The sequence below is a fragment of the Ambystoma mexicanum genome, chromosome 1p (genome assembly GCF_040938575.1).
Source record: "Ambystoma mexicanum isolate Mex_15411 chromosome 1p, UKY_AmexF1_1, whole genome shotgun sequence".
In the NCBI taxonomy this organism is placed as follows: domain Eukaryota; kingdom Metazoa; phylum Chordata; class Amphibia; order Caudata; family Ambystomatidae; genus Ambystoma; species Ambystoma mexicanum.
Window position 1 is genome coordinate 112,274,314 of NC_090921.1, and position 13,046 is coordinate 112,287,359.

General features: G+C 43.1%; 1 protein-coding gene across 1 annotated transcript in view; it reads left to right on the forward strand.

Annotated features, from left to right (window-relative positions):
• LOC138566820 (thialysine N-epsilon-acetyltransferase-like) overlaps positions 1 to 13,046 on the forward strand; it is a 238,396-nt gene that overhangs the window by 170,731 nt on the left and 54,619 nt on the right. The window contains exon 5 of the mRNA XM_069644497.1: positions 1,221 to 1,261. Coding sequence (XP_069500598.1) covers positions 1,221 to 1,261 — 41 coding nt within the window. The remainder of the gene's footprint in view (positions 1 to 1,220; positions 1,262 to 13,046) is intronic.

Consider the following 13,046-nt stretch of genomic DNA (forward strand, 5'->3'; position numbering starts at 1 on the left):
TTTAAAGCTGTCTCCCACATATGCATGCCCAACTCTACATCTGACCACACCCCTAAAAAGACAAAAGACCTCACCAGCTCTGTTCCTTGCCTGCCTCTGCCCTACCTCCTGCTTCCAATTCTTATCCATTCTGGCTCCCTACTATTAGAAGTCTAACCCCGATAAATTAAAAGCATTAACCTATATTCAGGGCTTTATCAACTGTCTGGTCCACCTGCTCATGTACCCGTTCCTATTCCCCAAATGTTCAAATGTCAATACCCTGCTACTTTTAAGCATCTAGATAGATTGCTCTCCATACTGTTATTTTCTCTATACAGTAGTTCTGTTTGGAGCACTATGTTCCACTAAGATGCATAATACAAATAAATATGACAAACGTGATGTAGTGGTTTCATTGTGCTCATCGCACAATTTTGCACATTTATATTTGGGATAAATAGTCAGCACACTTTACATATCCGAATAACTAAATTCATTATTTTATTTTTAATAAAATGCATTGCAAAAATATATATTGTGTGATTGCCATTCTCTGCACGTAACAATACAATTAATAAATACATCTATTTACAAACAGCATTAATTAATTCAGAAAATGTTTTAAAAAACACATGAATTACATATATTTTAACACCCGCCATGAAAAATATGGCAGAAATGCTGACATATGTTTCATGTTCTTGATTTCTTTTGAACAATTCATCCTTCAACCGCTTGTTGAAGAAGAAAATGGCATTTTAGGATGTGTCCATGTATAACAATACAATGTAAGGCAAATGAAATCACATAATTACCCATGAACAGAAACTCTGAAATGTCAAGGTCTGCTGTCCTCACAGAAGTGATAAATATTAATTAGTAATAAATACCTCTTCAGTCCCATATTTTGCAGGGTTACACTTCCTGACATAGCTACAATTTCTGGCTAAAATCTGGGTCCTCAAGTCTCTGTTTTTTAGTATCCAGTATGACATTTTTGATGTCCACAACAATTGAACTTTTTGTTGTGTTGTCTTTTTGGCCAATTGCCATAAATATTGAAGGTCCTACTAAATGGCTATCATTGTTGATCTATGGATATATCTTGACCTTATGGAAGTTATTTGACTCAGGATTTTTATTGCATCTGACCTAGCCAAGCTAGGCACCTTTATGGATAGCATTGTAGCTTTGTGTACAATTTTCTGTCATTGACCTCAGTTCGCTTTATTCCACAGGATATGGAATCGGGAAGAAGTTTATGAGAAGAGTTGCCAGGGTGAGTTTTCCATACCTTTTTGTTGACATTAATTGACTTTATTATAATAGGCTCAACTGGTTGGGAGTCTAAGGGATTAGAAACAGTACAAAAATAGCAGACGTAAGTTAGACAGGAGAAGTGATGAGGTCTATATGGAGTATGCCTAATTGGTTGCTTCCATTGTCAATTTTCAGTCTTCCATCACAGACACAAAATTAAAGAAGCATTTGCCATATGCATGCTAAATTAGGTTTCTACCGTGAAGCACATCATTTCTTTTCAAGCACTTTCTGCCAAAATATGTCTGCCAAAGCTTGAGATGTGGTAGAATGCAGTTAAGCCAAAAATGTACAGCAGAGATCATCACAGGCAGCTCTCTGGCTGTGTCCAAGGACCAATCATAAACTTTGACTAGTCCTTGGAGCCAGTCACTACTGCCATCTGCATCTACTGTTATGTACTCCAGTGTCCCGTTTCTCTTTTTTTTTTTTTTTTTTTTTTTTTTAATTCTTTATTTTAATTTTAGTACTTAGAACAGAACTGACCAATAAATCACAAAATATCATAACACAGCATAAAGGATATATACATGTAGGAATAGAAAAAGAAAGAACTTAGCAATGCACTAGTACCTACTCAAAAAAGCACCCCAGACCTTCGTACATAAACTCAATTTCCCCATTTTTCTGTATATAAATTTCTCAATATTCGCTAAGCAGTTCATTTCTGTAATCCAATCCTCCAGTATTGTTGAGACACACGACTTCCAGCTCCTCAAAATCATTTTCTTGCAAATAGAAGCACCTCTGAACAAAAATTTCTTTTCCGATAGTGAAAGGTCGTCCAGTAAAGCATCACAACCCAGCACCATAGTCTTAAAATCCAAGTCAACATTTTGGTTCAGAACCCCGAGACAAATAATACAAACCTCATGCCAAAAGCCACAAACCCTCACACAGTCCCACAGCAAATGTTCCATACTGCCTTTCTCACTCCAACAACACCAACAAACATCAGAATCAGACAAACCTCTATTTTCAAGCCTTTCCGGGCTAGAAAAAACTCTATTGAGAATTTTGATTTGTCTCGACCGTTCAGTCAAACTTATCGAACAAAGCTTCACATTTGCACACATCACAAGCCACAGGTCAGAAGTGATTTCACAACCCAGTCTTCTGCTCCATTCATTAAGTAATTCAGTATTCTCCTTATAATTCGATACAATTCGATGATACACCCTACTCGCAAGCGACTGAACGCCAGTAGTGAAAAGTTCAACATTCACATCCCCGTCACAATGCACTTCACCAATACATCTCTTCAATTTCCTGAGGTCCGAGATAGAAAAATGTTCAACATTAAAAGTAGCACTTAACTCAGCAAAGTCAATCCATTTTCCATCTTTAAAAACATCACTAATCCATTGAATTCCGCCAAGAAAACACTCCGGCCAAAACAACAACTTGCCATTGTCCGTTATAGCTTTATTCAGCCACAGAGCTGCATCAGGCGATTTCAGAGCAACCGAGCCATACATATCATAGATATTCTTCCAAACGTCTCTTAGAAACTCCGTCAAGGGGCATCTATTACCACGTTTGCTAACAGTCGTGAATATCGCTCTTGGGGCGAGTGGGCCCATCACACTTGCCTCTGCCATCGCCCACTCACTAGGAGAATCCTTCAAAAAAGGAAGAAAAAACTGGCACGAGAAGGCCATATGATATGCCTTAAAATTTGGGACACCTAGTCCCCCCTTCTCAACCGGGAGCTGGAGTTTCCAAAGCTTCAGTCTAGGCGGCTTCTCATCCCAAAGAAAGGACTGGAGAGTGGTATCAATCAACTTCCAAAAGGATTGACCAATTTTCAGGGGAAGCATACTCAGAATATAATTAATTTTTGGTGCAGAATTCATCTTTAGCGCATTTACTTTACCCCACAGAGATAGATGCAATACCGACCACCTTTGGACGTTCAGTTTCAGTTCCTTACAGACCATACCCATGTTCTCTTCAACCATATCACTGACATCCGGAGTCAACCAAACCCCCAAGTATTTCAGCTTTTCCTCACACCATTGAAATCCAAACCCCACCACCAAAGACTTATCACAAAGTGCAGTCACCGGCATTACCTCCGATTTAGACCAGTTAATCTTATATCCAGCCACTTCATGAAACCAATTAAGTGTGTTCATCAACGAATGCAAAGACAAATCCAAGTTCCTCAAAACTAATAAAAGATCATCTGCGTAAATCCAAATCTTCTGTTCAACACTGTGAAAGGAAACCCCTTGCAAATTCAAATCACCTCTCAATGCAATAGCCAGCGGTTCAATGGCTAGGACAAACAGCAAAGGGGACAATGGACAACCTTGCCTAGTGCCCCTATGTAAATCAAAAGATTCCGACAATAAGCCATTAGTTTTAACATTAGCTGTGGGGCGAGCATATAAAAGGGCCACCCACGCAATGTATTCTTCTCCCATGTTCATATTTCGTAAAACCATAAACAAATATTGCCAGTTAATTCGATCAAATGCTTTCTCAGCATCTAGGGAGAAAATCGCCACGTCTTCATCTAAATCCTGTGCATGTGACATGGTCAATAACAAATTCCTGATATTACTGGAAGTCCTACAGCCTTTAACAAACCCAGATTGATCAGTGTGAATAAGCTTCGGCATGAGTTGTTCAATCCGTAAAGCAAGTAATTTAGCCAAAATCTTATTGTCAGTGTTTATCAAACTGATCGGTCGATAGTTTGACGGCAAATTACCATCCCTGCCCTTCTTTAAAAAGACTGAAATAGTAGCATGGTTTGTAGACGACAGGAGAACTCCAGCTTCCTTGGATTCAGTATACATATCCTTCAAAAGGCCCAGCACCCTCTCTGGCAGAATTTTATAGAACTCAACCGGTAAACCATCAGGTCCCGGAGTCTTCCCAGAATTCAATTTACCAATGGCAAACCTGATTTCATCAATTGTGACCTGTCTGTTCAACTCTTCCTCCTCATCACAATTAACCTTTGGAACATCCAACCTGTGTATAAAATGCTCACCTTGACCAGTAACATCAGATTCATCTCTATATAAATCAGCATAAAAGGTCTTAAAGACTGCATTAATCTCACGCGGATCAAAAGTGGTCACACCATTCCCATCCTGAACTGAAGTAATGGCACCCTCAGAGTGTTGTTGTCTCAATCTGTAAGCTAGCCACTTATCACATTTTTCGCCTTGTTCGAAATAAGTACACTTGATCCTATACAAATCGTTATTAGCTTTCATACTCAAAATGTCATCCAGTTCCCTCTTCAGCTTCCTTAACTCATTCCTCTTACCATCATCATTCGGAGCACACACCAATTCCTTCGTCACCCCAATAATACGAGCATCAATATCCGAAGTCAACCTATCCATTTTCTCGTGTCCCGTTTCTCATGCTCATTGACTTTCCAGATATCCAGGATTGGAAATGGAGCATTGGCACCACAGCTTAAAAGAATTTGTGTATCGCTTTAAGGGAGAAAGAGCATGTGAACACGTGTTCAAAACACTCGCTAGCTCTGCCCTTTCACAAGCTCCCCTGCCTACCTACGTCCGTTCTTTTCTTACTTGGGAGAAGATATGTTTGGTATGCCGAGATTCTGGGAAGCGCTAAACAAAGAAATGCCACCAGCAAAGCACCTGTCAACACTAGGTTACACACACCAAGGCTTTCTTTGACACCATCCACTAGGACGTTCAGATTCTTTTGAGTGGGGTAGCCCAAGCGGGACACCGACTTATGCAGGGGTGGCATGAAGTACGAGCGCACACATATACATAACAATCATAGTTTAGGATAATGGGGTGGCACCTCGGGTGGCCAATTAAATTCCAGGGTTAGCAGGTGCCCCGCCAGGCCCCTACTGAGACTCGCCACCGATCAGCACCCAGAGACATTTATGGGATATTGGTGACATACATATGTGCTGATTCAAACAAGGTATTGTCCGTTCGGATGAAAAGGTCTTCCAACATATTAGAGGCTTAAAAGTGGAGTGCACATTTTCACTGGAAGGTTATGAATCTTCCATTGACCCAGCAAAACTAGGTAACGACTGTACAGGTACATTTGTTCATGCCCTGTTTATATCTTGGGAAAGTGGAGTGGCGATTGTTGCTAAGCATGTCTCCTTGGTGAAAGAATACGTACAAAAGCGGAGGGAAAACGTTGATTTCAAGGTTTCATGTTCTCTCAGAAAATGACTATGCAGTGCTCATGAAGCTCTACCAGCATACATAGTTTGCATAACCTTGATTGGGGGGAGGGGTTCAACTTAATTTTTGATCCAGGGAAGGTTAGGGTGTCTAACTCCTCCAGGGCCTTAGCGGGTCTTTGGAAAAACCTTAACATGATTGACCTTTGGACGACCTTTGGAGGAATCGGCATCCCATTATAGCGATTTCCACTAGCCTCTCAGTGCACATATTCCATTTTTGCCGAAAAGATCAAAGATTGTAATATTCTCAGACCACTCACCTGTACAATCGGTAGTAGAACTCCCAGTTAAGCACAGGGCCTGCGGCCCGAATGATGATTTCATCTAGAAATGCTAGAGTATGAAAACATTAAGAATCTGCAATAAGGAAAGCTAGAAGCGTTTCAGGCTTTTGTTCATACTCCTAATGTCTAACTAAGCATTTTCTGGGAATCTTTTAAGGCCTATGTTCGATGTGAATGTGTCACTCTGGGTGTATAAGCTGAAGAGATTTAGAGGCTGATTCATGAAATCGTGCAAGGGCTGCGCGCCAAGAAGGACACTGCACGAGCCTGCGCCCAGGAAGAAAAAAGCGCGCAAAGCGGCTTCATGGAATTGTTCGCGCAAAGTAACCGTATTCACAAGTCACGGCTGGAATGCCCATGACACGCCCACACACAAAGCAGGAAACTGCTAGATCAGCTACCTGCACCCTTCAAACTGTGCGTGGGGTCCCCCATAAGAAGGCCTGCAACTTCAGAAGCATGCAGAATCCCCCGTAACTGTATCCGGCACCCTGACAACATGCGTATTAAAAAACGTAACTCTGCAATAACTCGGAAATGTGCGTGCGAACCCACGTAAAACGTTATGTACCTTGCTACACAGCATACTCGCACCCCTGCATTACATCGGAAGTGCAATTGATACATGCACCCCGGAATACAACATGCAATGCAACCTGCGCAGTGAGAATCCTACGCGCAAGTGTACTTATGCCAGCCTTTGGGTGGCGGATCCTATGAAGGATTTGCGTGGGCATTTCCCAGCCGAGATGTTGCGCGAATGATTCCATGAATACGTCTCTTGCTGCGCAATCGAGGATGTGCGAGAGGCTACCTGCAGGTTGTCCTCCGGAAAGCCTACTTCTTCACAAGTTAGTCCCCATTTCTGGTGTTCCGCCCCCGTCCCAGCCCTCTGCACATGCCACACCCACCCTCTGCTTGGAGCTTATCGCAAGGCCTGTGACAGCTCGCACAGGCGAGCCAGGCCAGCGCAAAATCCACACAAGTCCAGGAAAAGTGCAGCGCATTCGATTCCATGAATTGACAAACCGGATTGGCCACGCAGATTGGGCCCAAGTACCCTATTTTCAGCGTAATACATTCCATGAATCGTTTCCTTAGAGAACAAGAACCAAGTAATCACTGGAGAAATATCGTCATTAGAAAGGGAACATAAGAGACACTGCCACTATCAGTGATCTGAGAAGCTGATAAACCAAGCTAACTTGTAAACCAAATCAGCAAAATATTTTGCAAATATGAAACCATCTTTTTTTGAAGATGGTAATTTGCCAACCAACTGGATGGCATACTCCCTGGGTGGCATACTCCCTGGGATGCACCCATCAGTTATTTTAGTATATGGCATCAGACCACCGTAAACCCCATGGCTACAGTCTGGTAAAGAAGAAAAATACATGTCTTTCTAAAAGCACTATTTTTAAAGGCTATTTTATTTAATCCAAATCTCATTTGATATGCTAATGTGCTGCATTATTTGACATGAATGATTTAACATGTCCTTTAGCGCACAGGTTTCACAACAGATTGTCCCATTCTCAAGTGATGGGTACCAAAATAGAAAGACATTTTTTTTCTATTTACTGTCTAAATTGACACAGATTTTTTAAAATCAAATGTTATGTCTAACAGTCCCTAATTACTGAAACTAAGACTTTGGGGGTCATTATGAGTTTTCCGCGATCCGGAAAACCGACCTACCGCTACCAGAACAGACCTACCGCTACCAGCGCCTGATATCCCGGTATTCTAGGCGCTGGCCATCTGGCCATGACGGTAAATCGCCATTCCATGGAGTCCCATGGAAGGGATTGCCTGTATTTCCTGTGCCGCTAATACAGGTGCCAGAAATACTGGCTGTTTTTTGCCAGTGGACGCCTGATTTACCTCCAGCTCTTCGCTGGAGGTCAATCACACAACCCCCACCAGCAAACTTGTAGTTTGCCATGCCGTGAAAAGTGGCAGTCGAAATTGCTGCCACTTTTTTACTGCTTCTTTTCCCAGGCAGTCAGACTTTGCTTGGTGTAAAGCGCTATATAAACTTAATAAATACAAATACAAATAACGGCTCCCTTTGTGCTGATTAGAGCCAACCAGTGTTTTAAATCAGAGCCGCTACACTCCAGCTTCATCTGAAAGTATATACCTCTTGCGTCTTAACATGGAAGCAAGACAACATTGACAGAATACCATTTGTCAAGATGTGGACTACCTGGCCAATAAACATTGGAAAATGTGTTCAACCCGTTGGCTCGTGAAGTCAAAAAAACAAATATGAAATGCAGAAAAAACAATTAATATCCACATTATGACAATATTCAACTACTAATGTTCAAAGAAGTAAAACGTTTCCAATCAATGAATTCATTGAGGTTAGCTGAAAGGTCCACTAGTCTTCTATCTTGAGTAGTCTCATCTCCTTGGGTGAATTTTCACTTGCTCTAAAGCTTAACAGCGGACTTGGCTGAATGTGTCTCACTTCCTTGAGATATCTAACCACTCTAGCCTTGACATTGCTGTTCCTGGTATCACGTTTATGTTCCATCAAACAATCCTTCAGTGTCTGGCAGGGACATTTAAAACTGTATACCAGATGGTCACATAGATATGTGATGACATTTTTGGTAAATATATTTTAGTCTGACTTAACATGTTTGTATAGAGTCAGACTTTATTTTTTTGATTAAAATTATTGTACATGTCTATGTTACAAACACTGTTTGCCCATAGTAATTAAGCTTGTTTCATGATGGGATTTTATTTTGCGAATGTATGTTTATTGTTTTTTTTGTACAACAATAAAGTGCAACAATTGATCCCATTAGAAAAAAAAACCACTGCTGCCCAACCCTCTTGTTCCCCCTTTTCCTACAACACTAAAGGGAATGGAACAATCAATCCCATTAGAAACCTCCTACCCCTACCCAGCCAATCCTGCTCCGCCCCCTTCATTCCAACCCAAGTCCATGAGTGAGCCAGTTGTAGTCCCGCCCGTTAAGAATGATTAAGTATAAAGCCCTGGTATCTTGGAGGAACCCGCTTACTATAGGTCCAAGTCTAATGTCCATGTACTCATTCCTTTATGGAGGTAGATCTGGGGATGTTTGCAGATCATGAGAAGAGTGCCTCATTCCATTTTCAGGGTGTCTGATTCCTCACTTGCCCCCGGTTCATGCCCTATCGCTTTTTATGCCGCTACCCACTTCAGCAAGTGCTGCAACCATTGAATTACTAAGGGCCCCGTGGGGCACTTCCAGGAGATCACCATACGACGTCTCAACTTCTCGCCAATAAAAGTAGGAAGGCGGTTCTTTTATTCGTATGCGTCCTCTTTTTACCCCCTGGGAGTACTCCTAATAAGCAAATCTTAGGAGTGCATTCTAATTGTCTACCCAATACATTGTTTACTCTGTGAGATTTTGCATGCCAAAAGTGTTATATTGCTGGCGACTCCCAAACCATGTGCCAGAACCTGGCGGATTCCCTCTTGCATCTCGGACGTGTGTGCGTATTATCCTTGTATATCAAATGTAACTTCTGAGGGGTTATGTACATGTGGTGCAGGATGTTGAATTGGATTAATATAAGTTGGTCATTACTTGATACCTTGCTAATTTGCAAGAAGATCTTGGTCCATGATTTCTCCTCGATTGCTTCCCCCATATCGGGAAACTCAGTTTTCAATCCCTGTATAATAGTGCCTCATGGGTTTTCCCAGTAATAATCTGTCTGTTCAGACGTCCCCGACATCTCATCTAGTCGCATGTTGCATGTTGCTTTCGCTTTTAGTGTCCTGGGTTCCCCAGGGGAGTCTAGAAGTCTCAAAGCGAAAGCCGACGCAGTCAGAAATACAAAGTTGTTGAATTTGTAAATGCTGCGGTTTTCTTTCTACGAATACCGCAGCATTTACAAATACAACAACGTTGTATTTCAGTATGCGACGGCTTTCGCTTTGTGTCCTGGGCTCCCTCAACCCCCAAAACTTTTAGGTGCCTTCAGGTCACATTGCTCCAAAGCTTCCACTATTTCCTGGATGTATAGTAAAGAAGTGGTCGACGATTCCCCTGCCCACCCCAAACCTTGCCTGTGTATTATTAATAATGTCAGAGTCGTTCCCCCCGAGCCCTGCAGTTTAGTTTGCAAAACTTTGTCAAAGGTTTTCCCAATGCAATCCATTAGGGCTATAGGGCGGTAGTTCTCGGGCTTCTCCTTGCCTGCCGTTTTGTTGTACACTGGGACAATTGTTTCCTCTCTCCTAGTGCTAGGGACTTTTTTTTTTTGCTCGAATGGCCACATTAAAAACCTCTGGACAAAACTGGGATACAAATTAATGCTTCATCGCGATGAAAAATCCAATGGTATCAAGTCAGTTCCTGTGGCTTTACCCAACTTCTGGGAGCGTATGTCCCCCCGAACTTCTTCATTGGAAATAAACAATACCCCTTTCGGGGGAGGGGTAATTGCTTCCCACCAACGGGGGTAACATCACCTCACCTCTCAGCTCACAGGGGGTGACCAATTTCCAAAATCTTGGCGTATCCCTCTGTTCCATAGCCTCGGACAGATCTTCCCAAGACCTTTTTGCATATGCTCTTTTTTTGAAGATAGGAGTTGCTTATACTTCAATCTTTGTGCTTGCAACACGCCCTTGCCTATCGGGCTAATAGATCTGACGTGAGAAACAGTCTCCCTTTTTGCCAATGAGCACTCTTCATCATACCAGAGGTTGTTTTTTTTACACCAGCCTCAATTTAACCTTTCCCCGGTGAACAGTCAAGAATGGCATTAGGGTCCTGCCCAGGGTCTCGCATTCTGCAACAATAGCCCCACAAGTTGGTTGCATGTACAAATGGTGCCCAGGATTTTCCACAATGTCCGAATAGGCCTCATCTTTTACATCCTCCTTGATCCAATCCGCCCATTTTAGAGATTTTCTAGCATGCCCCTCCAAAGTGATGTTTTGATTCACCCGCCCTGCGACCCCTCCCCAGAGCCCACAACTGTACATAACAGAGCTGAGGAATAGGGGCTTATGGTCATTTTCTCTCCTATAAATTACGACCAGGTCTCTGGTTGTATACAAATTGCTGGTCGTAATGAAGAAATAATCAATATGGGAGTGACTGTGGTGCCCCCTGAAGGTTGTTTGAGCAAGCTGGTCACTTACCAATCTGCCATTACAAACTCTAAGATTCAAGTTGGCGATGATACAGGCAGACTCCACTGCCGCTTTGTGGACTCTCTTAATAGTGACAGACACCACAGGTGGGATTGACCAGGCAGAATCCTCAATCACTGGCAGTGGTTCCAAGTGCAAGTTCATATCTCCGGCAACCAGGACATACTGGCTTCCCAATATTGAGGGCAAATTAGAAATATACAATTTCTGGAGCTTCACTAAGGTCTCCAGGCCTGAACCCCCACTTGGTCTATTATAGAGATTAAACAACAAAAGAATGGTTGCCTAGTTCACTAGATACCACCACCAATTATAGATCAGGGGAGCCTGTATCTATGGGTGCCACCTCCCATCTCAGATTTATATCGACCCAAATCTGTAGGCCCCCCGCCCACGGTCTGCCTCTGGGGCCTTTGGTGACAGGGATTGAGAAGGATGCAAATCCCTGTAGAGGTACTGGTTTCATCACCCATGTTTCTTGCAAGAGGATGACTTGGTGGTCTCCAATGAAATGACACAGGACCGGGTCACTTGAGACTCGCTTTAACCCTGCTGTGTTCCATGTTAGAATTTTCAATACACCAGAGGGCTCCCCCTCCTTCATAGGGTCCTTAAGTCAAGCTATCTGGTTTAGGTCTTGGGGAGATCGCCCCCTGCTACCCTCTACACTGGGCACAGATTCCCTGGGAACTTCATCTGCCACATTAGGGTCACATGATTCACTGGAGTCTTTAGGATCCTATCACTGTTGAAATTAAGGTCGAATAAAAACTGATGTGAGCGTTCCAATATCTTTACTCCCCTAGGGGGTATTACCCGCAGAGCAATACTTAAAATTCCCTCCATCAAGTCCCAAGAGTTCAAGCAGATCTTAATGTAATCCAGGCAAGAGTTTGGCAACGGGCCTCTAACACAATATCCAAAATCTTTTCCAATTACTGAAAGGCACCCCCAAAACTCCCTAATCCAATGTATGCATTTATTTCTCAGGTCATTGGGATCCTCAAAAGTACTTCTTAGAAAACGAGGTACATTTGTTAAATAAATCAGTGGAACCCTAGGATTACAAACCCCAGACCACCGAGCCTACTGTCGGTCTACCGCCTTATGGCCACCAAGGGGCTGGAGATTCGACCCAGTCAGTGGAGTACCAGCACCCCCTTGTCACCAGGGAGTAGGAACTACCAGCACATGTAAATGACTGAGCCCTTGATGCTGGTTGTAGGGTCCTTTGCCACGTGAACGCCACGTGCCCCTCGTTCTAGCTTCATCCCAGCTCCCTCCTTTCTTGCGGAATTTGGGAGCAGTCTCCCCCCACCCCCCAGTTATCTTCCCTATAGCCTCTCGTGTTTTATAAATTGACAGCGATCTCCAGTACCACATCCTCACTGCCTGGAGGGGGACAAACAGCTACCTTAAGTCTCCCCGCCTTAGAAACATGGTGGGGTTCCTTATGTTCTTTATTTAGCGTGGCAATAGATCCATTTGAGGTCTATTAATTCCCAAATGAGTGATCCCAATGTATTCATCCATAATGACAACAATTGCCTCCTTCAAGGAAGATATGGTATGGCTATCTGAGCTGGCTACCTTTCGATCTTGGGAGTTGGCAGCCTCAAAACCCACCCTGGCTAGATCTGTCTGGGTACCCATTTCCCGTGACCCCAGGGTCAACCCCTCAATTCCCTTTATCAAGACTCGGTTTCTCATGTGGGAGACCTTCAGTTGTTTGTCTTTTTTAGCATGTGATACTACCTTCCACGGGGCCCCTAGCTTGCTACCCCCATCAATGGCATGTGTTAGATCTTCGACGGAGACCCCCTCAATTGAGCCAAGGGAGTCAAACTGATTAGTTAGCTTTAATAGTGGGGTCCCACTGGATGGAGAAGTAGACCTACTCCCCACACCAATAAGATCCAACTCCTACTCTCCCACCCCCCCCTGTGCCACCCTAATTGCTGTGCTGCAGGGACAATGGGTCTCTACAATAATTGGCACTTGAGGTCCCAATCCCTTGTTATCCTATTGCCCTGTAGGACAAAGGTTCTACCAACTTCTTCAATGGTGTTAA